This window comes from Tripterygium wilfordii, chromosome 22 (assembly GCF_013401445.1).
Source record: "Tripterygium wilfordii isolate XIE 37 chromosome 22, ASM1340144v1, whole genome shotgun sequence".
NCBI classification, from domain to species: domain Eukaryota; kingdom Viridiplantae; phylum Streptophyta; class Magnoliopsida; order Celastrales; family Celastraceae; genus Tripterygium; species Tripterygium wilfordii.
In genome coordinates this window covers 2625531-2651839 of record NC_052253.1, presented here as the reverse complement: position 1 = coordinate 2651839, position 26309 = coordinate 2625531, and the positions used below count along the sequence as shown (strand labels likewise).

Genomic DNA, 26309 nt, shown 5'->3' with positions numbered 1-26309 from the left:
TATTTTATATGGATATGTCACAAACCCTATAACAATAGCATGGGTAAAGTGACATCAGATTATGAAGATATATGTGGGTGTGGATGCATATGAATTATTGGTTATATAGACGTGTACATTTAGTATTGTGTGTGTTGTTCTAGTTCTAGTAATGGGGGAAATTAGGACATGATTGCGAAAGAAAGAAAGAGAAAAAATAAAAAATAAAAGTGGTGTTAAATTAGATGAGTACTGACTTGGCCATAATTAAATATGGTTATTATAATAATTTTCTATAATCTACATTTGTCATTGGTTGGAGTTCGTAGCCTACTCTTGATATATAAGATTACAAAAATAAATACATTTGTCATTGGGCAAATGAGCCATTGATTGAGTGGTAATGACTTTGTATGTCCCTAACTTCAGGTCATGGGTTCTAGCCTCACATTCTCTTGAATATTTATAAAGAGGTGTGTGAGCTTAATCTGCCCCTGCATGTGCTTACTTGATCTGGTGGTGTGTCGTATATTGTATTTGTGTTTGTACTAAAAAAAATTAATACAACTAGTCGGAAAGTTGGGCGATGTCCAAAATAAGTACTTTACAAATATAAATTTTAGAATTTTAATAAATAGTGATTAACAAATTACTCATATATATAATAAAAAAATATATATGTTAAATACTTTATAAATATAAAATTATATTTAAAATAATATAGTTATGGTAAAAATTTCAATTTATTTTTCCTTTATTTTTTATTGTTATTATTAATTAGTGGTTAGAGCTTTATTAAAATCAATACATATCAGAATAATAGACCCTCAAAAAATACATGTGATAGATTTTTTTTTAAAAGGAATATATAGATAGATTGGTGTCTCCATCCTCTTCCTACATGTATTATTGTGTTTATAATAAAATTTTGAAACCACTTTTCTATAATTTAGTTGGTTATCCTTCTAGATTTATGGCAAACGGTGTCCGAGATCTAGAGTTCGAATCAATCAGTTATAATATTTTTTAGTCTTACCTATTGTTAGCATTGTGCAGACTTTTCTAGCAGCTCGAAATTTATGTCCATTCAACTATCTTTGAAGGATATGTTGGGTTGAGTGGTTATAGGTTAAAAAAAAAAAAAACAAAATTTTGAGTTTTTCTTCTATGGTTCATCACGAGTTGATGACCAAAACAAAGATAGAAATGATGATAAATATTGAATGATTAATTAACTAAATAAAGTTGACTGGTTCCACACTCTCAAGCATTGTCTGGTGAAGACCAAGGAATTCAAGCCACATTTGCACGTACCTAAAATATGTGACGATATTAGACAAGTGGCAATGCTACTTTTATTAGATAGTGTACCAATGGGCTATCCTCCAATTTCATGGGTCCACTTAACTTAATTGTGACAATTTAACTTTTTGTAATCGACATATGATTTGAAATTCAAAAGGGTCTTGTAGCGGTCACGCATTGAGTTTTTAATCCCACTTACCTTGTCATAAGGTTGGAAATTTTTGTGTGTGCAAGTCAGACGACTTGAATTTAGACTAATCGGATGTCCAAAAGATAAACTCATATGATGTTGTTATCGGTTAAACAAAATATTTGGATTAGGTATAAAGATTTAAGGTTTAATATACACAATGTGGGTATGGACACTATCCAATTATATCTCTCAACAAGAGCTATTAGCACATGGGTACAAGATAACATTAAATTATATATGTAAAAATATATCCTAATTAGCTAGGTAACCATTTAGACGTTAAAGTATCCTCATTTTTTTTTATTTTATATTTTCAATTGTATTATTATTATACACCATTTTTTAGTCTCCAACCCTGGGTGTCTACTTTAATAGGCCATAGTTAACAACAAACTAATTACAATCTTTCATAATAATATTATGTGATTTGACAAGATACTTTATTTTTTTGAAACGGGGAGGGGGATTCGAATATTGATCATTAGGGTGATACACACCATTTTTGTCACTCCAATTAGTGACTCGAGCGTTAATTTGACAAGATACTTAAGGAGGGGAGAACGACCTAGGGGCCTAGATTTGTATGGGCCAAAAAGCCCATGAAATAAGTTAAAAAAACATTTAAAGAACACAAGCCCTAAAACCGGGTTTCACATATGATGGGCCTCAATTCACAAGTCAGGTATCCGCATATGGCTCCGATTAAAAGGGCCCAGCCAGTCCATTAAGAGTTTGGGCCGCGTAACAGCGCCCAACTATCCAAAGCCCTTGCTCCGTATCGTCATTCGTCAATCAATATCAAAATTCAAATGAATGAATAGTGATTGATGCCTTCGCGATCATAAAAGAAAGCAACTTGTTTTCTTTGGAACATTGGATCTGGTTCTCGGGAATTTGAAGCAGAGCTCCACTAATTCTTTCAAGCCCTAGAAATAGATTTGAGGTTAGTCTGCTCTACCAAGCCCACTGTGTTCTTTTTCAACTTTCTTTTCGCTCGATCTGCGTGATTTAACCCTTTTTTTTTTTCCATGTACTATATGACGATAATTGCAATTAAAATTCTCAGTTTCCGACTGATTTTTACGGCGATTCTTAGATTTTCGTTTGGAAAGGAGTTCGGAAATAATGGTCCTCTGGGACAGAAGATTGGGCGTTGAGGATTTCGGTCTCAAATTTTATTTCTTGTGTTAGGTTGGAATCTGCGCTTCAAGATGTCTCGGGTTTATGTCGGGAACGTGGATCCAAGAGCGACTGAGAGAGAGCTTGAAGATGAGTTTAGGATGTTTGGTGTTCTTCGCAGGTAGTTCCTTTGGCACTCAATTGCTTCCCTTCTATCCCTTTGAAAAGATTTGTGGAAATTCTTAATCCCTAGGATTTTGAGTAAATTGGTATTTGAGTTTTTGAAATATCTGAAATCGGAACCTGTTATTTTGTAATTTTCCTTCAACTGGTGTTGTGTATGTTATATTATATGTTATTTAGTAATCTCGCATTGGCTCTATTTTGTTACTGATTTTGGCGTAATTTTACTTTAGCTTCTTATCCTTAAAGATTATCTTGGTAATCTTCTTGTCATTGCACAATGATGATCGTATGTGTAAAATTTATTGATTTACATGAGATTTTTGTGTTTGTCAAATTAATATCTAATAGTCCTTATCCTGCTCACGAATGAAATCAAGGGTTAGGACTTTGGAGTTTGCTTTCTGATCATGTTTTCAAGCATACTGTGGTTGCCTGGTTGGTCTTCTAATTTGTTTATGAAATTGATGCAGTGTTTGGGTTGCTCGAAGGCCTCCCGGGTATGCATTTGTTGAGTTTGATGATCGCAGGGATGCCTTAGATGCCATTCGTGCATTGGATGGTACGTACATAGCTTGTAGCAGAATTAATTATTATGGTACCTTTAATTTATCTTACTCGTCATTGATTTCCTGTTTGTGGGTATTGTGTATTTTTAAGATTGTATGCTGATAATCATGTTTTGGATCCACTGGCCCAATCTGTTAGTGTACCGTTCAAAGATAGTGAGATTTTGGCTCATGTAACTAGAAGAATATTCCTTTCATGTGAGAAATTGTGCTTATATCAAAATAAATGTCGCCATGAAAAGGTCATAATAATTCTGTTGACCTGTGAGAACCAGATCTTAGGCATGAAGAAGCATATGCGCAAGGAAAGAGTTTATTGATGTTGTTACATGTTTGTTCTAACTGCAATTTTCTCTTTATTTCTGCATATGTTAAAACTTTAACATGTTGGCGATTTTACTGATAAGGTCAATGCTTCCAAGTGTGATTTTGGGGATGTCATCATCATCATCATGAAAGCCTTTATCCCAAAAGTTTGCAGTAGTACGCTTCTGTATGTAGATGCTATTGAATTTTATGAAGGTCCATGATGGGCACTTGGAATTTGACTCTATTTGTTGTTTTTATCTTTCCAATTGATTGAGTTATAATTATTTGCCTTGTCCTTTTTTTTGCCCTCGCTTTTCTCTGGACTCTCTAATTTTTCTCAAGGATTTTTTTTCTTGTCAAGTCCAATTCTACGGGTCATCTGAGATGACTTCTATGTTCTAATATACTTGTTGTTATAAGTTATAACACATATGGGTAAACTTATTTTTGGTAACCTTGTACTTTTCCTGTTTTTTGGAAGGCCGTCTCATAGCTTGTGGATGGTCTATCATGAGATTGTCAGTTATCATTATCAAATTCATCATGATATGATGTGATGTTAGAGTTGGTTTGTATGTTTTCCAATAATGTTCAGGTTGCTATTTAAATTCTCCTGGGCCTCCTCTGATAAATTTCACTTGAAGGATGAAGGCTGAAACTTTTAACTTTACTTTATGAACCTAAAAGCCAGTCAAATTCTAATTTCTTGCAGGGAAGAATGGGTGGCGTGTGGAGCTTTCTCATAATTCAAAGGGTGGTGGAGGCCGTGGTGGTGGGCGTGGTCGTGGAGGCGGCGAGGATTCTAAGTGTTACGAGTGTGGTGAACCGGGCCATTTTGCTCGGGAGTGTCGTTCGCGCGTTGGTTCACGTGGCTTGGGAAGTGGTCGGCGCCGAAGCCCCAGCCCTCGACGTCGTCAGAGTCCTAGTTATGGGAATGGGCGTAGGTACGTCTGAAGGAAATTTCACCTCTTTGATTTTCCTGCTGGAATGAGTTTCTAGATAGATAAACTGTCTATGCAAAGATGGTGAGACCGTACAAAGGACAAGTGGCCCTGAGTCATCTGTGTACTCTACTTTTTCTACAATGATTTTGAAACAAGAAGCTTAAACTGGTTCTTACTTTTAGCCTTTTGAAGTTCAAATCTTTCAACTTGTCAAGTCGCATTTTCTTTTTATTTCTTCTGTCTTCAATTATGTTATTAATGGAATAGACTTGTGAAAACTTTCCTTTCGGTTTCTGTTTTTTCATGTGACAATCTTCTTTTTCCTATATGCGTCCTTCACTTCGGATCTTGCCTCAGTGTTAATGTCCTGACATTTCAGATTTGCTTAAATGTGAATTTTGTGTAATGTATTAGTCTGTTAGGTTGTGTTGTCAATTAGCTGAAGTGCCGAACATAACTAAGTTGTCTGAAAATGCACTTGTGTGCAACATATGAGTCTTGCACAAAATTATTCGGTGCAGTGTTTGCATTAGTATCGTTTTCTCGTACATTGCTACTTGAAAATGATATGGAATTACTTCCAAATTGCAGATATTTGAAGTTCTAATGGTAGATTGATAATAGGAATCTTTGCAAATCAATTTTTGGTTTGCTACTTTGCTATCTTGTCCATACCTAATTGGGTTTTCTGAATGGGTAGGACATATGTAGCCTTCACGGGCTTATTATTATTATTATTTTTTTATATTTACTCTGTTTCTTTTTTAGGAGTTACAGCCCTCGTGGGAAAAGATCTCCAAGGCGTCGCAGCTTCTCTCCTCGTCGTGGTCGCAGCTCCAGCAGGTCCCCTCCATATCGCCATGCTCGCCGTGATTCCCCTTATGCTAACGCCTAATGGGTATGGCTATGGTACCATACTTTGGTATTTTGTGATCATATTTTTGCGTTATCTTTTATACTGCAAGCAGCCATGGCCCTATTGTATAATACAGTTGTTGCAATTGGCATTGAAACCTAACTAACATCTAAAAATAAAATTCGAACAAGAAGATTGAGCTAGTGGTGCACTGGTGCACATATTTTAGTTGCTACCATGCTGGTTTGCTCATTGCCATCTGGACATCGTGATTCCCCTTATTCAAATGGGTTTATTGTGGTATCATGGTTAGTTTTTTTTTTAATTAACATTTTTCACTATCTTACATGGGGCTTGTATCTTTTTATATTCAAGCCTGCTGCCTCTAAGCCCCAGTGGAGGATGACATTAGGACTTGATAATCTGACTATTCAAGCGATTAATAACATTTTATTGGGCATCTGTGGCATGTAAAATGCTCGCAGCTACAGCATGTCCTATGTGTGGCCATGCTCATCTATGCACCTTACGTTGGTAGATTTATTTTCATAGACTGCTTAGTACTTTAGCAGTATAGTATGTGGTCATTTGGCCACTGGCCAAAAGCTTTGTCGTGAAATGTGTGTTTTGAGACCATTTAATACGGTGTCATGAGGTACAGCAATTTTGACAACTAATTGATTTGCTTGCAAAAGTTATAACAGGTCCCCTTGAATGGGTTTGCTGTTATTCCCTACCTAAACCATTTTGAATGATATGTTTTGTGGTTCTGGTCAAATCACATTATGAAGTTCGCGATTAAATTATAAATGATCGAGCATGTACAACATATAATGTGTCACCGCCACAGCAGGTCCCCTCATTATGGTTGTGCTCGTCACTATTCACCTTATGCTAATGGGTAAGTTATCACACCATGCTTAGAATTTTAAGCAAATAGTATGTAGTTTGTCCATTATCTGACCTGCAGCTCAAGCCTTGTTGTATAATGTATTTGTGATCACATCAAGTATCCAGCAGTTTCACAGAGTCGAGTATTGGAGAATAACAAATGATTTAATTTAGATGTATTTTTCCTGTGTGTAAGTTTTACATCTATTTGAGCCTCATACGATAATGAAGGTAAGATATAGTACAATCTAGGGCTCAGTTACTGTAAGATGCATGTGGTGGACATAACCAACCAAAATGAAACTCATTGTTACAATATCATGGACTGAGATAGTGAGATTGATTATAAACTGCGTGAAGGTCATTTATTTCTTTGGCATTGCAGGGAACTGAACTGAAGCAAACAAGAGGGCTGAAAGGACATCTACAATACTGTAGTACTAGAATCAGTTGGACAAAACAAGGTTTATGTTAGTTATGTTCATGTCATAACAGTGAAGTTTGTTACATACTTGGTTTTGGATGGCTTCTACAAAGTGTTTCGGCCGCCAAATGGGGGTGCTATTGACGTCATTTTGCTTCGGCTTGATATCTTCAGCTTAATGAAACTTGGAGGTCTCTTTCCCTTATTAAAATTTGCTTCCTTTCTACTGTTTATGTGGTTTTTCTTTGAAGTTTTTTTTTTGGACAGTATGATCTATATGTAGTCGATTTTCTAAAAGGCTTATATGTTTTGTTTTGAGGTGTGCTTTTCGGCTAAAACGACATCGTTTCGTTTTTTTCTGCACTACGTCTAAGTGTACAGTTTTCCCCACATCTGCTTCTCTGGCGCCTTCTAGTTGCGGCTCTGCGTGTTATTCAGCTTGAACCACATGTTGAACTAGCTTGTGTCCAGAGATTTGGTTGGGAACTACCTATTTAGAGCACTTCTCTGCAACAAATCTTCTGACCTTTTAAGAACCTTGTCTACTCTCTGGCTCAAAGATGATGAAAGAGGTTTGTTGCTGTCCCTTCTGAGCTGCCCCATTTAGTCGTCGTCGTCTTTCTTTCTGTATGCTTGTCCAGCTTGAAATTGATGTTGAAATTGCGATCACCTGGAATATTGGTTGCCTGAGACCCTCTCCTGCGATCACCTGGAATATTGTTTGCCTGAGACCCTCTCCCTTGTGTTCTCCATCAACAGTGCTTCTGATTTAGTTCTACCTCTCTTGGCTGCAATTAGATCAGGGTTCTTGCTATTATGGAACTGTGAGATCTTGGTAGTGGTAATAACCTAAGAAAATGATGGTTATAAATGCATGAAGCGTCTGACGAACAAGGTGGACGCAAAGGATACTCCGGTCTGCACCCATTCTCCCCACCTCAAAAGCTGTAATTGTTTTATTTCTTTGTTGTTCTTAGATTTTTTTTTAATTTTTTTTAATTTTTTGCACTTGTAGCCCTTGAGAAGAGGCGTATCCATTAACTTGCCCTGTCAAGTTTTATAGTTGCACGAGAAGACAATAGAGAGATCCCATTCTTGCATTGCTATTTATGGTTTAAAGTTGTTAGCGTCGGGGAGGTAATGAGAGGGGACTAAAGACTAGAAAGAATCCGGCTAATCCTTCTCTCCCTCTTTTGTGCAATTGTGAGGTTTGCTTGAGATCAATTGAAGCTTCATATTTGAACCTTTTTAAGCATGTTACTACTACAGTAACCCTTCTTCATATTCTGCCCTGGCAGTCCATGCAGCTAGAACGTTTACAGGTCTCTGAGGTATGGTTTCCTTATGAAAAACTGCTGGTGCCTGGTGGGCTTGAGCAGTCATACTAGGCCCGTGGGCTGGGCTTGAACGTTAACAGGTCCCTGAGTCTGGCCTGATGTGTTGTGCTCATATTTTTGCTATGAGCCCAGCCCCTGCCTGACTGCTCCAAATCAGAGCCCCTGCAATTACTCTCCTTTTTTTGACCTGAAAGGCCCAGCCCAACAGTCACTTTGTGATCCATGGGTCAGTTTTAAACTGGGGATGACCACCTAGGAGTTTAGCGGGCCACCAATTTAGTCCTAGGTCGAATCTCAATGTACAAATAAGATTGGTCCGAAGATCTGAGAGATCTTTTCACCTCTAAGTTCGAAGATATATCTTTCCTGGTATATATTTAGTCAACATGTTGGCTTATTTTTAGAGAGTCAAGTATACAATTATTGTATGCAATTATAGTGATTTGTTTTTCCTTTTCTGTTTACAAATTAGAGTTGTATGCATACTTTTTTTTTTTTTTTTCAAACGCAAGAATATCATCAAACGAAAGAGACACAACAGGGCATCAGATGGGATTGTTATTCTCCACATTGTGTTATTCCTCCTCTTTTCAAACAAGAACCATAAACCCAGCATTGAAATTCTAGCGGGGGATGGATGGTAGTCATTCTTGACAGGCTAGGACGTTTGATCCCACTCCACCAGAACCATAAACTCCATCATTAACATTCTAGCTAGCGTGGAATAATTCTTAGCATTACAATTTGCTTGTAAAGATGCCAACATACCACATGACGCGTGGATACTCGGGCTCTTCACACATGTACGTGAGACTCGTATCGTTTCAAAGTGAAGTGAGAGGAGCTCTAGTAACACAGAATCCGTCACACACTCAAAATCATGACAACTTTAGATGGTTTATAAACCCATATAAACTACTCATCTCACTTTTCACCAAGCGATGTAGGACTTTAGATGGGTAATTCTCACCAAGTCACTACTATAGGGTAAGGGGAGAAGTAGGGAAGAAAAACATTCTCACTTCCATTTCATCCACCCCTGTTCACACGGGTGCTTTTCTTTAAGACGGAACACTCTCCTATGAATGCGTTTCTACGAAACCTATCTCCATCCAACTAATCACAGTATAATAAAGAGAAGTAAGGAATGAGTGGATACGTTTGGTAAAACATAAGGTAAGACAAGGAACAATTATTACAATACATAACTTCATCGGCAGAAGTTTTTTATTTATTTTTATTTTTTATTGTTTTAGCATACCTTTATTCGATGTCCTCCATCTTTAGTCTGTCTATTCGCTATTATATAATTATGATAATATATAGTAGGAGAATAATTTAAGAGACCAAGGGATGAGATAAAGTTTTAATGGATTCTCCAGTCCCAATGCTCCTACACATACCTTCTTGATTAATTATCTTATGACATGTTAATAAAATACCTTTCCATAGGGTTGAGATAATCCCTTCCCTTCACTCAAATTAAAGCCATAAAGTATTCACCCAATTTTCATGCCATTAATTTAGAGACCACAACCAATGCATTATTAAACCCTATTCCCAATCCACTATTAGGTTGACCACCCAACACCCTTATATATACCATACCCAATAGATTTGGAGTAGAAGCTTAAGTTGAAATCATTACAAACAAACAATGGAAGTTGGGGAACAAAGGATGAAGAAAAGCTCATTGTGGTTACATTTTCCCACGAAATGCTCTCATCACAATGAGTCAGAACAAACAGACCCATCAAAAGATTCATCACCTCCCAAAAAGCCTGGAGGATGGAAAGCCATGCCTTTCATCTTGGGTCTCTCTAGCTCTCTCTCTCTCTCTCTCTCTCTCTCTCTCTCTCTCTCTCTCTATATATATATATATATATATATATTGTTTTATTTGTGTAAATCTCTGTATATATACTTGAATCATCTTGTTGTCTTATATATCTTATTGTGGAATGCAGGAAATGAGACGCTCGAGAGGTTGGCGTCTTATGGGATGATAGCAAACTTCATGGTGTATTTGTTAACAATTTTTCACATGAATCAAGCACCAGCAGCTAACCTAATCAACATTTGGATTGGTGTCAGTAATTTCACTCCTTTGCTTGGTGCTTTCATTTCCGATGCCTTCATTGGAAAGTTCAAGACCATTGCTTTTGCATCCTTCGCATCTATTCTGGTATATATATATACTTGCCATAAATCTTACCATTTTTTGATATACTTGCACAACGATATCACTGTAATTTAAGGCTAATTAAGCTTGGGAATAGTTGTTGGAATCTATAGAAACTTTCGGGCCTCTACCTGCATAGATATGTGTTGGCTCAATCTCACGTATCGTCAGTGTGGTGCGGCCGGACTGTTTGGGACCCGCCTCTCAAATTTAGTTTAAAAGCAGAGTCCTTCTAACGTCATTAACTTACAAAATTGAATTCATCAATGTTAGGGACTAACAACATTGACGTTAACGGCATGGCTACCACAATTGCATCCTCCAGCATGCAACTCAGTACAACTACCACTTGGTCACCATTGCAAAGGCCCCAACAATCTTCAATTTGGTATCTTGATCCTCGGACTCGGCTTCCTATCCATCGGAACGGGAGGAATAAGGCCGTGTAGCATCCCATTTGGTGTCGATCAATTCGATCCAACGACGGAAGGAGGCAAGAAAGGGATTGCCAGCTTTTTTAACTGGTACTACATCTCAGCTACTGTGGTGTCCTTGATTACTTTAACTATTGTGATTTATATCCAGGACAACGTTAGCTGGGTCTTGGGTTTTGGTTTACCCACCATTCTCATGGCCTGCTCTATTGTTCTGTTCTTCGTCGGGACGAGAATATACGTCCATCGACCGCCCGAAGGCAGTCTCTTTTCGGGTATTGCCGGAGTGGTGGTTTCTGCTTATCGAAAGCGTCGGGTTTTACTTCCTGAGGATGGAGAGATTGATGTTAGTTTCTATGATCCTCCATTGAAGAAAGCTATTTTATTAAAGCTCCCGCTTACCAACCAGTACAGGTAGAAATTTGCAGCACTCCTTGCCTGATGTTTTTATTGATGAATTTTACTTCTTTAAAATTCTTACTAACATGGAAATACTGAAATTTTCTCGACAATTCTGTCGTTGTAAAAATGATTTTAAATGAAAAATGGGGCAATGATCGAAACTTGCATCATGTTAATGTTGGGTTTTACAATAGAGCTAGGAAATGTGGCTCAAAGCGGACAGTATCCAATAGAGTTAGGGATGTGCAAGCTGTTTTAGGTAGGGCTGTGCACGGTCCGGTTAACCGGACCGTGGAGGCCAAACCGTCACCAATCCGGAAATTACGGATTTGTATTTTCTGAAACCAAAACCAATCCAAAACCATCAAAACCCGTTACTACGGTTAACCGACTAACCGGTTCGGTTTCGGTCCGGTTATTGTTTTTCGTAAAATATATATTTTGTAAGCAAATCTTAAAGGATTGATAAAAATGTTTCAAAAAAAATCTCAAGGAATGATATATATTATATTAATATTTCATAGTTAATCACTTAATCTAATGGTACATAACATTAGTAAATCATATATTATATCTCAATGGTCCATATTTAAAGACATTATAGTATTAAATATTATATATTATATATACCGATCCGGTCCGGTTAACCGGTGGTTACAAAAATTCCAAACCATATCTGGACCGACTTAACTCGGTTGGTTTCGGTTTTTGAAACCGTTTGACCAATCTCGGTCAACTAACCGATCCAAACCGGACCGACCGGTCCGGTTACCGGTTTTGGTCCGGTTTTCGGTTTCATTTGCACAGCCCTAGTTTTAGGTTATGATGTAGGGCTAGTGTCAACTTACTTACAAACAAATCAGTTACTAGGATCGAAAAGTCATGTTGTGAGAATTACGTGAAATTTGATTGGGAAACTTGTTTCGACGTGGTTGTTAAGACTAGTTCTTATGCTATTAGTCCCGCCCTTTTTTTTGTCAAATTTCACTATTTAGGGTTTCAAATGACCTTTTAGGGACTTTATTATTATTATTATTATTATTATAATTTTGTGTTTTTGTGTTTTTCATTTTATTAGGGTTATAGTCTTCCCTAAGGCTCATTAACTTTTGTTTGAATAAATTAATCAAAACTTTGATGGTGTTTTATGTCTTGTGAATTTAAGTGTTTGTTTTTTCTTATTGGTTTAATCGTAATTGTAGTTATTGGTTTAATCGTAATTGTAGTTTTTCGCTAGTGTCACGTTGAATTCCTAACACTCAGTAATTATTAACGAGTTGATGTTTCTTTGACTTGATCTGTATTAGGTTCTTAAACAAGGCTGCCATAATAGAGAAAAATGACCTGAAACCTGACAATGGTGGTGCAAATCCATGGAGGCTAAGCAGCATTCAACAAGTGGAAGAGCTGAAATGCCTCCTAAACATAATACCCATATGGTCTGCGGGTATTATTAGCTTCATTTCCATGGCACAACAAAGCACATTCACCATATCACAAGCTCTGATAATGGATAGACACCTCGGACCCCACTTCGAAATCTCCGCAGGATCCATGGTCATCATAACAATGATCACAGTCGGGGTTTGCGTCTTATTCTACGACAGAATCGCAGTTCCATTTCTTCGAAAACTCACCAAAAAGGAAAGCGGAATCACAGTTCTCCAGAGGATCGGAATTGGGATGATATTCTCACTTCTGTCAATGGTGGTTGCCGGAATTGTTGAGAGGGCGAGAAGATCACATGCCAATTCCCACCCTCACTCGCCAATGTCAGTCTTCTGGTTATCTCCACAACTCATTCTTCTAGGCTTATGCGAGGCATTCAATGTTATTGGACAAATTGAATTCTACAACACGGAGTTCCCTGAGCATATGATGAGCATTGGCAATGCTCTTTTCAGCTGCTCCTATGCCGGTGCTAGCTACCTCAGCAGCTTAATCATCACCGTCGTGCATCATACGACCGGAATTCGTAGCCACCCCAATTGGTTAACAAATGATCTCAATGCAGGCAGATTGGACTATTTCTACTTCCTCATAGCCGGGTTGTGTGTTGTGAATTTCATATATTATCTGGTCTGTGCCCGGAAGTATCGGTACAAAACCTTTGTACCAGTGGGAGATGAACATTACCATGATGTTGAGCTGAGCACAGTCAAAGCCTGAAACTAATATATGTGTGTGTTTGTGTGATTGATCACTTGTCCCATCTCGGCAAAGACAAAGTAGACAAAAGCTATATATATATAATTGTAGTCTCGTAGTGTCTTACTATGTTGATTAGTTAAATAATCTTCCAAAAAAATTAACCTTTGTAAGACTTGAACCTTGTAACACAAATCATATAACAAGTCTTTAAAGTGCAATTCATATAATATGAAAATTTTGCAATTTTCACATTATATTATTGTTATTATATATAAAGAAAATAAATTATTTAAAAATATGCGATTCAACTTTGACCTTTCGGATCAATCAATGCATGAACCGGCTTTAGTAAGACTTGGGGGTTGACGGAATGACGGTGCACCAAGTTTGGTTTTCTATACATCAAACAACTGGAATAAAAGGAGCCCATGAAATGCATCTTGATAATATGCCCATGAAGTGTCAGTAAGCCCATTAACTGAGTTATGGGCTTATGGCTGGGTACAGAACAAGCCTGCAAGAAGGCCCAAAACAAAGGCCCGAAAGGCGAAAACCGGCCTGTATTGGGGTGGAGTGGACGACTGTGGAGCAATCTCGTTCTCTGCAAAAACTTCTCTCTGTGGGTTATATCTGGGAGGTAATCTGTTCGTTCTCTCTCAATTCGGTCTATGATTTCTCAATTATTTTCACGGTCATCTCGTTGATTCGTTCAATTTCTCTCAGGGAATTTTCTTATCCTGATTTCTGGTTGGTTTTTTGACGGTACGTCTTTTGCTGGTTTGTTGGTAATCTGTGCTGGGTTTTAGGGTTTTTTACTTTCTTCTTTATAATCCTGCTTTGTCTGTTGGATTTCTCTGTGATACCTGTTGCTCGTTGATAATCTCTGTTTGAAATCCACTCTTATCAAGTCTCAGGTAAGATTCCAGCTTCTATTTCCACATCTTCTTCTCAATCCACTTTGCTTATCAGCCATGGAAGTTTATGCGTAGTATATATGCGATGTGAATTTTGTATTTATTTTCTTAATTTTGCGCCTCTCGCAAAAGGCCCTCGCCTTAATGGCGCCTTGCGCCTGTGACAACACTGCCTAGCTGTTGCTCAAGAGTCTTGGATATTCATATACTTTTATTTGAAGAATTTGTTGTTTTCACAGAAATATATTATCTTCATCTTCGATTTTGGGGAATTTGTTTGCAGAATTGTCAACACCCACAATTCGGTTATTTCTCCAATACACAGTACGAGAATGGCAACTCTCGCAGATTCTTTTCTTGCGGACCTTGACGAATTATCAGATAACGAAGCTGATCTTACTGAGGAAAATAATGCTGATCTTGAAAACATGGAGGAAGATGAGGACGGGGACATGGCAGATCTAGAAGCTCTGAATTATGATGATCTGGACAGCGTCTCGAAATTGCAGAAAACACAGAGATTTATTGATATAATGCAGGTTAGTTCATATTTATACTTATGATTTCGATCTTTTGACTTCTTCATTGTTAGTAGAGTCTAAGTTGCAATGGTTTCCATGCTTTTCTATTTTGATGCTCAGTTTCATGCTTAATTGCATAAGAATGTTGGCTTGTTTAAGTTGATTTTGTCAATATCATTGTCATGTAATCGGCATATTCAAATAAGGATTGGATTTTGCTGAAGAGCAAACCTTGGTGTAGTGGCAAAGTTGCTTTAGCCACAACTTATGCATCACAGGTTAAAACCCAAAAAAACAACTCTCTTCCATTCTGATATGCCTTTCCCGGACCTGCAGCTGCTACCATTGTGAGAGCCTCTTGCACGGGATCTGTTTCATGTTTTACCCTTCTATGTGATTTTGCATATAGTTTATTCTGTAATTTGTTATGTAAAACCATGTTGCTTATATTGTAATCAGTTGTTCTTTTCTGCCTTCTTCTGCTTTAAAAATATGCTTTTGAATTGCAGAAAGTAGAAGATGCACTTCAGAAGGGTTCTGATATCTCTAATCATGGACTGGTTTTGGAGGATGACCCAGAATACCAGCTGATTGTGGACTGTAATGCATTGTCAGTTGACATTGAGAATGAAATTGTTATTATTCACAATTTTATCCGCGACAAGTACCGTTTAAAGTTTCCAGAGTTGGAATCATTGGTGCATCACCCAATTGATTATGCTCGTGTCGTGAAAAAGATTGGCAATGAGATGGATCTAACCCTTGTTGATCTGGAAGGGCTTTTACCATCAGCTATCATTATGGTGGTCTCAGTTACAGCGTCAACCACGAGTGGCAAACCACTTCCAGAGGAAGTCCTGCAGAAGACAGTTGATGCATGTGATCGAGCTCTTGCTCTTGATTCAGCAAAGAAAAAAGTCCTTGATTTTGTGGAAGGTAGGATGGGATACATAGCTCCTAATATTTCGACCATTGTTGGAAGTGCTGTTGCAGCAAAGCTGATGGGAACTGCTGGTGGATTATTATCATTAGCTAAGATGCCTGCTTGTAATGTTCAGCTTCTTGGTGCGAAGAGAAAGAACCTTGCAGGGTTTTCTACTGCAACATCGCAGTTTCGTGTAGGTTATATTGAGCAAACTGAGATCTTTCAAAGTACACCACCTTCTTTGAGGATGCGTGCTTGTCGGTTGTTGGCTTCAAAATCAACACTTGCAGCACGAGTAGATTCTATCAGAGGAGATCCATCAGGGAACACCGGAAGAAACTTGCGGGAAGAGATCAAAAAGAAGATCGAAAAGTGGCAAGAGCCTCCACCTGCTAAACAACCTAAGCCTCTTCCAGTCCCAGACTCAGAGCCAAAGAAAAAGAGAGGTGGTCGTCGACTTAGGAAGATGAAGGAAAGGTGGTGCCTTTTCTATTGTAGCTGCCAGTATGGAATTCTTTTATGGATTTCGTGCTTTTTTTACTGACATCCTATTTGCAGATATGCCATAACGGACATGAGGAAGCTTGCCAACAGGATGCAATTTGGTGTACCTGAGGAGAGTTCTCTAGGTAATCATCACTGTCTTATCCTCTTAGTGTGAATTTGCTTTTTCAACATTTACCTTTGCAATAGAAAGAATTTACTATGTTTTGGGTACTCCGATTAAGCTTGAAAATACAAATATTAATTGAAAAAGTTTTAGTAGAAACCCTTTTAGGTTGATTTTTCCCCTCCCTTTAGTCTGCACTTTTTGTGTTTTTATTGGTCATCAATATGCTTGCACTCTGCATTCTGTGGTATCTTCAGAAATTATGCCACATTGCAACTACATTTTCACAAGCATGCAGTAGCAGAATTTTATTTCATTTAATTATCCTTCTTTTGAAAAGGAATTTTTCTTACTATTAGTACCTTGCCTGTGAACAGGTGATGGACTGGGGGAAGGCTATGGGATGCTTGGTCAGGCTGGGAGTGGCAAGCTGCGTGTGTCAGTTGCTCAGAGCAAACTTGCTGCAAAAGTTGCTAAGAAGTATGTCTCTTGCTATTGCTTTTACTTGCTTATACTAATTGTTTGCATATACGGCATTTCGGAAGCTTAAAGGCATTTGCTTTGCTAATTCCTCTTTTTTGCTTTAGTTTTCCGACTTGGCAAGTTTATTCTCATCATTAACTGTGTTTTTTGACTGATGGATGAATTGATTTTAGATTTAAGGAAAAGAGTTATGGAAGCAGTGGTGCTACCTCTGGACTGACATCAAGTCTGGCATTTACCCCTGTGCAGGTTTTATTCTTTGCTTAACTTGTTAATGATTTATCTCTCTCATTGCTGTGTTGTAAAGAATTATAAAACACAAAACACAAAACTGCAATATAATAATATAATTTTTTATCCGCTGGATAAAGGGCTTTGATGGTGATGATGGTTATATGGAACACAATAACTTCTTAGACCACCTACTGAACCCAATAAGAAATTATGTTGGGGCATTTGATGTGGTGGACTCGACCTAGATCTTTGGACTTTTCACTATTAGTTCCAGATTTGAAGTTGGAATTGCTTCTCATTACCCCGGAGAGAGCACAATTATACGAAATAATGCTCAAAGACTTTTTTTTTTGTTAGTTTCGTGCACACATGAACATGTGGCCCAGGGGTAGAGTTGTAGGGGTGTAAACTAGAGATCACATGTTCAATTCTTGGAAACAATATCACCACATATTATATGGAGGTAAGGTCTGCATACATCTTGCATGTCCCCAACCCCGCCCATTCCGCCCATTGTGAGAGCCTTGTGCGTTTTGTCGGTTACCTTTTACCTTTACCTTTCAATATGAGGATAGGAAGATTACATTTGGCAATGATAACAAAGTTGGATACTATATGATCCAAGAACATTGTTGGACTTGAATTATTTTCTGAAATTTAGTAAGTACCAAAATGTTCTGGCTCCATTTTTCTTTTTCATTTTGGATTGGTAAAGGAGAATTCATTGGTAAGGGCATCAAGTGGCACCTCTTGAGTCTGAACTCTGAAACCAAATACAAAATGAAAAAGGGGCAAGATTCTTCTACTCCTGATAGTTATTTATAATTTTATGTATACTTGTGCATGTAACACCTGGAAATTCTAATTTATAGGTAATGGAAGTGAGACACACCATACCCTTCTTATACTTTGTCAGCATTGTTGTCCTCGAGTTTTTTGCTTATATACTGCATCATTGAAATGAAGAAAATAAAGAGGTGGAATACAAAAGACGAGAATGTTAATTTCAGTTTAACTTTGGTATCTACGTTGTTGTAGAACAGGTATATAAATAAGTAGTATATACTGGAATGGCGTCTGGTTGTGATATAGAGTATCTACGCTGTTGTAGAACAGGTATATAAATAAGTAGTGTATGCTGGAACGGCGTCTGGTTGTGATGAATTTTATACACATTTGTAATTGCAACCACAAATGAGTAGAAGGTTTTTGGTCATTCTGATTCTGGTTGCCTTGGGATCACTTGATTTCTAGTAAATGGCCACGCAGAAAAGGAAAAGGGTCAATTTGATCACTTGTTTGATCAATGACCATGTTGGGATTCTCCTAACACCCTACCAACCCCAACATCACCAATGAAAAGAAAAAAAAAACCTCAGAAACAGAAGAGGGGAGAGAAGGCAACTGTCTAGCAAAACTAAGCCATTTGAGTAATGGATACTAGAGTTATGGATATTTTTATGGCGATGCCTTTTCATTTGTTTGTACAAGTATCTTTTCTCTTACTTGTGTTTTCCACATGCAGGGAATTGAGCTCACAAACCCACAGGCTCATGCACATCAGCTTGGCAGTGGAATTCAAAGTACCTACTTCTCTGAAACAGGAACGTTTTCGAAAATTAGGAGGACTTGATCTGCAAGCAAATTATTGTTACGATAGGCGTCAGGTGAAACTGGAGGGATTTATGCAGCTGGGACATTCGAACAAATCATCAGACTCGAATATTGTCTGTAAATGAACTGATCAATAGATCTGAGTATTTGCCATCTCTGTTTTCGTTGTCAGCTTGATGCAGACATAGAAGTTAAAAATACAAAAAGAAAAGAGTTTTATAGTTATTTGTACGGAATTCTTAGCTTTTGTTAACAGAGTTTAAATTGTTTTTTGCAATTTCATGTCAATGTGTGAACTTGAAAAATGAAATTACAGTTTCTTAAAATGTCTACCTGATCCAGGAATATAATGACGAGATTCCAAATACCATTTAAGTTTAACCTTAAAAATTGTTTGCATCCATTTTCTATCCCAATAACACTTCTATTCCTGACTTTCTTAAGTCTGCCTTGTTGTTTCCTTGCATTTTTTCTCTCTCTATTAGTTTTCTTCGACCTTTGTGTTCATCTTAGATGTTTGTCATATACCTTTGAAAGCATAAATTACCTTTTTTTTAATACATTTGAGACTGCAATAAGTCCGGCTATTCCTTGTCTTTTTCATCGACTTGTTTTGGGTAATTATTGACAAAATGGCATTTAACATGGTATTGTATGACATGAATGAACAAATTAACTTCTAGTAAAATAAACTTGAAAGGGATTTCAGTTGTAATTCCCAGCAGCCATTTGTCTCATCTACATCTCAAGTTCTAACTTCTAAACAGGCTCCCAGAAGGTCACTCTCATACATATATAGATATAGTATTATATGTGTATAATATCAAAACCTGTCTCTAATGCAACAACTCATTCTCCTCTAATAACAATGAATGAACTATATGTGTTCTGATCAAATCAAGCTCTGGTCTTGATTCTCATGGTAAATATTCATCCAACATTCCAGATTCTACATACCCAATGTTCACCAAAACAAGCAAATTAGGCTGAATCCATCATAAACTTTCATCTGCATAAACAAATGAAGAAGTATGATAAACTTCCTTCTTCCAGTGTATTTCTCTTTGTTTCCTTCACCACTCTTCGTTTTGTATGTTCACAAACATTGCCTAATTGCATCCTCAACATTCAATGGTCTTCGTCGTCGTCGATGGATAGCTCAAAGTGTGGAGCAGGAAATTGGGGTGGTTTCAACAACTACAGCTGCTGTGGAGAAGCTTTTGATGCATACCTGTACGCGTTGGCGCAGCGAGCCAATCAAACGAGAAGAATATACTTAAATTCCAAACAGCAGCAGAACTGCATAGCTTCAATGAAAGCCATGGACAAAGATATTGATATCTGTGGAATTGAGAAGCTCACAGGTGGAGCTGGTGGTTGCTCTAGCTATACCACTACAGATGTTTTTACTAATTTGGGAGACAGATTGAGAGATCTTGGAGACGACTGTGGACTATTAGGCTCAAATGGCACTTGCACTGCTTGTTTGAAAAGGTGGGAGGAGATCGGTGGCGGATCATCTGATAACAATGAAGCCAATCTTTGTAGATTTGCAGTTTTGATTACATTAACAAGCAATCGACTCGAGGATGAGAAATGGATCCATGAAGTTTATAACTGCCTCAGTATGCAAAACCTTACTTCAGCAGCTGTACTTAATGACACAACTGGTAGAGATTCCTGAAGTCGTATTCTCTTTCTTTTTCGCGAACGTTGATTCATTAGTTCAGATGAATATTATGTACTGATCTGGCTAATCTCTGTGTTTTCTCCTTCAGGAAATGAAACAGAAAATGCATCCAGCGGTAAAAGCAACCGAAAATCAGGTGAGCACCCATCACGGTATAGAACAGCTGTTAGGACTTGAAATAGGCAGATCTAACTGCACGGATCTTTCCTTTATGATGGCAGGAAAATTGTTGCTAATAATTGGTTTGGTGGGGATTGGAGTTGTGGTGGTCATTGCATTTGCAGCATGGGTCTGGTTTAGAAGGAAAAAGAAACTACATTTTCCCACAATAAGAGACAGTATGTGTGTCTTCCATGATCTTTAAAAACCAGATTCCTAGTAATATAAGTCTCACAATCCCATTTTGCATGGCAGCATCATATAATTCACTCTCTGGAGAGACCAACATTCTGAAGATCTCAGTCAAGGAAATTTACACAGCTACAGGCAATCTCAGTGCATCAAACTATATTGGCCAAGGCATAGCTGGTGAGAAAGTTCTGAAATCAATATAAATTGAAAGATTTCGTCTGTTGTTAACATAAGGCTCCACAGAGTTCATACATTTTCTTGTCATTAACATCTTGGTATGGTGACAGGAAAGGTGTATAAAGGAGTACTATCAAGTGGTCAGCATGTCGCGGTTAAGCACATAATCAACGATGGACATATCGAGACATTTGTCAGGGAAATTGCGAGCCTGTCTCAGGTCAGGCATCCGAATCTTGTTGCTTTACTTGGCTATTGTGAGAAAGAAGATGAATGTTTCCTTGTCTATGAGCTTTGCCACAATGGGGACCTCTCAGAATGGTTATATGGTATGTTCTCTTTTTTTTTTTTTTTAACCATTGATCTTTACATTTCCCATCACTTGAAGTGCTAAATGGACAGAAAGTGATTAAAAACAGGCAAAGATAGGACCCTTTCATGGATCAAAAGACTTGAGATTGCGATTGACAGTGCTAGAGGTCTCTGGTTTCTCCACACATATCCACAAGGCCGCATAATTCATCGAGATATCAAGGTAGCACATCCCCTTCCTTTTCACATCAGCTTCTCTTCTCAGATGATTATCTGTCATGAATGCTTTACTTGCAGCCCACAAACATTCTAATCAGTGCCGATTTTCAAGCGAAACTCTCAGACTTCGGGCTGTCCAAGGTCATGGACGTTGGTCAGTCTTATGTGAGCTCAGAAGTGAGAGGGACATGGGGTTATGTCGATCCTGAATATCGAATGAACCGCCATGTAAATGCCTTGGGAGACGTTTACAGCTTCGGAATAGTATTACTACAACTTCTCTCAGGGCAGAAGGTGATCAATTTGAATACAAGCAAACCAATGACCCTGAATAAAATGGTGAGCAAGAGCAACAAATGTATGCCTATCAGGAACTTTACATTCTCTAGACTCTAGCCTGCTTACTAATGTATGCCTTTACCTTTCAGGCAAAATTCCTCACAAGAGGCGGCAACATCACAGATTTTGCCGATCCTAAGCTGAACGGGGAGTACTCGAAGGAGGCCTTCGACCTTGTAGTCAAGCTAGCCTTATTGTGCACAGGAATTAAGAAGGATAGGCCATCAATGGAGCAAGTAGTTCTTAGACTAGAAAAGGCACTCAACATTTCGACACAGCAGAATTCATACATAGATTAAAGGAAAGCCAAGGCCAAGAAAACACCTTGTTTACATTGAAACTTGCAATCAATGAATTATTACAGTTCTGCAACATTATTTATTTGCTAATCTGAAAAAAAAGAATCACACAATACAATGATATATTTGTACAAAGCTTCATTGAAAAAACAGAAGCCAATGTGGTTATTAACTCTTTTAAAAACTGAGCTAATACCAATCCAACAAAGGGAAATAAAAGCAAGCATCCCTATACACTTAAGTGTATTTACAGAATCAAATGCCTGTAGATAGTATAAGGCAATGGAGAACCCGGAAAAAAGTTGGGATTACCATGCGTGAATAAATTGTTCTCTTGGAAGAGGTGGTCTCATCGAGCTTGAGGAGGTCTTTTCACAGAATTCATGGAGGATGTTGATGAGTGCACTGGCCTTCTTGCTTGCTCGAGAAGTGCCTTCACTCAGTATGGAATACAAAGATCCCATTAGAGTAGGGCTCTTCACAAGCGTAGCAACCACGCTCGGTCCACCTTTAAGGCAGAGAGCCAGTAATAATGACACACAGTACTCCTTTCCAGTTCTTGAAGATGAGGAATCCAAAACCCCAATAATGGGCAACGGTTGGAAGTGCACAATTGCAATTGCCCCGTCAAGTTTTTCGGCTAAGGTTGCTAAAACTGCAAGGGAATCAGTAATAAGATCTTCTCTACCAGCAGATGTTAATAGATTGAGAAGCAAAGGGACTGCTCCAGCTGCAAGCACCCTCCAATGGTTGTCAGAGTGCATTAGGAGCCCAAATAATGCAACAATTGCATTCCTTTTGCAGCGGTCATTCCCTTCCTTAATGAGCTCCACCAAAGCTGGTATAGCATCCGGAATCTCCCCAATCACTTTTCGATACTCTTCAATGGAAGCAATGTAAAATAATGTAGCAGCTGCATGCTGCCTAGACTCCACCTTTGGTCCCTTTTTCAGAACCTCCACAATCAAATCCAATCCCCCATTATCTACAATAATGGCTTTGGTCTCCGTATGCTTAGAAAGATTCAACAATGCAGCGATAGCATTCTCTTGCGCCAATGCATCAGATGACAACAACAGTTTCAATAGAGGTGGAATCACTCCGGCTTCTGTCAAACAAGACATATTAAAAATGCTTGCTTTCGCAAGAAGCCGCACCTCATAAGCAGACTTAATTCTCTCTATATCATCACCATCCACCAATCTACTAGCAAGAAAATTAGAAGCCAATCTGAAAGCTCCCTCTGCTGCCAAACTTCCTGCAACAACCGTTCTTTTAATGTCACGATTCTTATGAGCTGATTCTGCCATTGGTATGCCATTCTCGGCACCATATTGCTGGATTAGCTCCTTGAGCACCAAATTGGGGACTAATTCTGTGGTGGTGAGTCTCTCACCTGTCTTGGGACAGGTTCGGTTTCCGGCCCTGAACCACTTCAATATTGAACTACGATCATAAGTATGTCCAGTCTCAATTGTCACTGGATCTTTCATGTACTCCAGCGTAATTGGGCAGCGAAAATCATCTGGGTCGAGGCCATTAAGCATCTGAGCCTTGCCTTTCTCATTCAATTTTGGAGAATCAACAGAATCGAACAATACGCACCTGCTATAGCTCAGTAAACCCGTTAAACCACTCAAGAGAGAGACTTTTCCTCTCTTTTCCACGTTTGAGCACTCAATTGCGATCTCTGCATCCAAGAACTTGATCTCTTTATTGCATTCACTCCATCTTCTAATACCCAGATAATCTAGAACCTGTTTTAGGGTATCTTTATCTGGGATGATCGAATCCTCAAGCTGGTGCAGTATCCACAAGACATCACCCATGAACCGTTTATCATCCGGGTCAACTTCAAATCGTCCCTTTCGCGCTTGTTTTATTTCAAGCTGAACCAACTCCTTCACTTCACTCGAAACGCCAGCAACAGACTCAAGTTGCAAAACATCGAGAGCCGTAGCGATTGCCCGAACCAGCCCCCGGAACTCACTTGCGACGCGATCCGATTTCATTAGCATCCATAGCCGGGCACCTTCTCGGGTACAGTCTTCTAGTAGGTAGCGAGCCTTCTGGAATATCAAATGCAGCTCGGAGAGACAGAGGATAATCGAACCTGGAAGATCCGAACCGACATCTCTTAACTCCACCAGGACAAGCGAAAGGTTCCGGATTTGCCGAATCGTTTCGCGCGCGTTTCGGCTGTTGCTTGGGAAGAATTTCGATAGGAAACTGCAGATATTCTCTGAAAGATCGATTAGAGAGTTGAGTAGTGTGGTTGAGGACGTAGCTTCGCAGGGATGAACCGCCGGAAACGTCAGAATCCGGCGACCCGACCCGATAGAATTGTGGATCATCGAACAGAGAAGAAAAAAATCAGAGAAAACAAGAAGATTGGGTTTGGACTTTGGATTTTGATCGTTTTGTCTTCGATTTCGGGTTTTAGGAACTGGCAGCTAGCACAATATATATATGGATATATTTATGGACACGCGTCAGTAGATCCTTCGTTCTTAGACTTTTGGGATAACTGACACGTGGTGCCGTTGAAGTTGGGGAAGGCGAGCTTCCTTGACACTTTCGGGAACGAATGTAAAGATGACACGTGTGGATGATTATGTGATTATGAAGGTACGTGAAGAAGTTGTAGCCGACAATGTAAAAATTGAAATAATTATAAGGATTGAGGAACATTTTTTGGGTCCATAATTATGCATCAATTAGTGATATGTTCATTTGTACAAATTATAAATTTTAATAAAAGAATAATTAACTATTAATTGAGTTTAAAGCTTTTGGGTATCTTTTAGCTTTTGCACTTCAATTGTATTTTATTTTTGTAATCGAGAACAAAATCATATAAATTTAATATTTGGATATTTGATATAGGACTAAACCAAGACCATTAAGTCCAGAACAAAAGTTTCACATTTGACGATATGAGAAGTTTGGTCAAAGCTCAACGTTTGTGCGACAAGGATATTACTCCAGTGAGATTCGAATTGAGGATCTTCCTAATTCATACGATTTGATCCAAGAGAGATTTACCACTAAGTTATTAGTTATCATACAAGTGGTTCTTTAATAGTTCAATTGCTATTTTATTACAATACAAACTAACTATTAGCACTTGCAATGGTGTTATTTTGTCTGGGCCAACAAATATGTATGGGGTTTTGTGTTTTGTTGATGTGGTTGTATTGGGTTTTGTGTTTTACATTGAAAGATTGTGTTTTAGTGTAGTTTTATTGGGGAGAACATGGAGGGCATGAGAATTTGTTGGCCACCATGTTGGGTGGGAAGGAAAATGTATAGAAATTTGTGTTTTGTTAATGTGGTTATATTGGGAGATGTGTTTTGTTGATGTGGTTGTATTGAGAGACGTGTTTGACTTGATTTTTTATGTAATAGAAGTGAGACCCAATATAAAATTTTGTTGGCCCAGCAAATTATCACTACTGTAATTGCTCAATATGTTAGTTAATAATAAGTCAAAAGTATATTTGAGTTAATGATACTTTTAATTGATATAAACTTGTGACCTACTAGTAATTAAAGTAGGAAAAAAAAAACTCATGTAACGAAAACTTGATTACACATAACTCATAAGAATTTTAAGGGATCATTAAGTGGTCGAGAGATCTCACTATCCCAAACACAACGATGCAATTATAAGAGAGCGTGTTCTATCACTAAACTAATAACTCGTCGGGCCTCCTATTGGAGCCTACGATGCCAAAAGCAAGTGGTAAACTTTTTGTACATTTGCAAGAATTCAAAAGCTAGTTTTTAAGATATGCATGTGAATTGGAGATATATAGGAAAATAGTCTTGAGTTAGCTCATGAAAAATGAGCTTTTCTAGTTGGATGACTCAAGTGATACTCTACGTTCACATGTTGATCTAAATATTCAAAAGTTTGATGTATAATCAAACTTAGGAGATTATCTTGTGAAAAGCAAAATAGATATTAATTATGCACGACCAACATTTTTCCTTTCTCATTGATTTGACATGGTTTCTTATGAGTGGCTTATATGAATCAAGATGTCATATTCTTGATGTATATATATTTACTCCAAATCTCTATTGTTGTTTGCCCATTTTGTAAGGGTGGAAGATATTAACATGCATGGGAGTGATTGGGGCGGTGGATATAATTAATATATCGTTTCAACTTGCCAATGTGGATTTGATATGTTAGTTAGTGATAACCTGATAGGTCAAAAAAGCATGACCTAAAGCTTGATTGAAAAGTTGGCATAAATAAATAGTTAATGGATAATTATGTTATTCAATTAAATTATATATTATCATTTGTCTAGGAGGCGTAGTTTGCGGATTAT

At 38.0% G+C, this 26309-nt stretch overlaps 5 protein-coding genes and 1 long non-coding RNA gene across 12 annotated transcripts; 5 read left to right on the top strand and 1 right to left on the bottom strand.

Annotated features, from left to right (window-relative positions):
* The first annotated feature begins 2262 nt into the window (after positions 1 to 2262).
* LOC119991622 (serine/arginine-rich splicing factor RSZ21-like) lies at positions 2263 to 6577 on the top strand. 4 transcript variants are annotated; one of them, XM_038837987.1, is made up of 6 exons: positions 2263 to 2420; positions 2669 to 2777; positions 3253 to 3341; positions 4370 to 4601; positions 5379 to 5499; positions 6311 to 6577. In XM_038837987.1, the coding sequence occupies exons 2-5, from the start codon at positions 2689 to 2691 to the stop codon at positions 5494 to 5496; spliced, it is 528 nt and encodes a 175-aa protein (XP_038693915.1). In that variant the 5' UTR covers positions 2263 to 2420; positions 2669 to 2688; the 3' UTR covers positions 5497 to 5499; positions 6311 to 6577. The 4 variants fall into 4 exon arrangements, with proteins under 4 accessions (XP_038693915.1, XP_038693914.1, XP_038693913.1 ...); XM_038837985.1 differs by having other exon boundaries at positions 2264 to 2420; positions 5370 to 5499; positions 6311 to 6544; XM_038837986.1 differs by lacking the exon at positions 6311 to 6577 and having other exon boundaries at positions 5379 to 6132.
* Positions 6578 to 6738: 161 nt separating this feature from the next.
* LOC119991621 lies at positions 6739 to 8017 on the top strand. Its single transcript, XR_005466245.1, has 2 exons — positions 6739 to 7688; positions 7788 to 8017. It is a non-coding gene; the product is annotated as an uncharacterized LOC119991621 (long non-coding RNA).
* A 1672-nt stretch (positions 8018 to 9689) lies between these two features.
* On the top strand, positions 9690 to 13478 carry LOC119992136 (protein NRT1/ PTR FAMILY 2.13-like). The gene is made up of 4 exons (XM_038838785.1): positions 9690 to 9923; positions 10077 to 10294; positions 10565 to 11139; positions 12435 to 13478. The coding sequence occupies exons 1-4, from the start codon at positions 9767 to 9769 to the stop codon at positions 13294 to 13296; spliced, it is 1812 nt and encodes a 603-aa protein (XP_038694713.1). The 5' UTR covers positions 9690 to 9766; the 3' UTR covers positions 13297 to 13478.
* Positions 13479 to 13815: 337 nt separating this feature from the next.
* LOC119991811 (U4/U6 small nuclear ribonucleoprotein Prp31 homolog) lies at positions 13816 to 18926 on the top strand. 4 transcript variants are annotated; one of them, XM_038838289.1, is made up of 8 exons: positions 13816 to 13915; positions 14002 to 14040; positions 14476 to 14731; positions 15223 to 16115; positions 16197 to 16267; positions 16626 to 16728; positions 16905 to 16980; positions 18491 to 18926. In XM_038838289.1, the coding sequence occupies exons 3-8, from the start codon at positions 14525 to 14527 to the stop codon at positions 18596 to 18598; spliced, it is 1458 nt and encodes a 485-aa protein (XP_038694217.1). In that variant the 5' UTR covers positions 13816 to 13915; positions 14002 to 14040; positions 14476 to 14524; the 3' UTR covers positions 18599 to 18926. The 4 variants fall into 4 exon arrangements, with proteins under 4 accessions (XP_038694217.1, XP_038694219.1, XP_038694216.1 ...); XM_038838290.1 differs by lacking the exon at positions 13816 to 13915 and adding an exon at positions 14187 to 14192 and having other exon boundaries at positions 14025 to 14040; XM_038838291.1 differs by lacking the exon at positions 14002 to 14040 and having other exon boundaries at positions 13897 to 13915.
* Positions 18927 to 19470: 544 nt separating this feature from the next.
* LOC119991365 (probable LRR receptor-like serine/threonine-protein kinase RKF3) lies at positions 19471 to 21966 on the top strand. Its single transcript, XM_038837729.1, has 8 exons — positions 19471 to 20249; positions 20358 to 20405; positions 20491 to 20607; positions 20684 to 20797; positions 20908 to 21126; positions 21217 to 21332; positions 21407 to 21667; positions 21757 to 21966. The coding sequence occupies exons 1-8, from the start codon at positions 19601 to 19603 to the stop codon at positions 21964 to 21966; spliced, it is 1734 nt and encodes a 577-aa protein (XP_038693657.1). The 5' UTR covers positions 19471 to 19600.
* LOC119991973 (U-box domain-containing protein 19) lies at positions 21963 to 24387 on the bottom strand. The gene has a single exon (XM_038838535.1). The coding sequence runs from the start codon at positions 24318 to 24320 to the stop codon at positions 22275 to 22277; it is 2046 nt and encodes a 681-aa protein (XP_038694463.1). The 5' UTR covers positions 24321 to 24387; the 3' UTR covers positions 21963 to 22274.
* Between the last annotated feature and the right edge of the window lie 1922 nt (positions 24388 to 26309).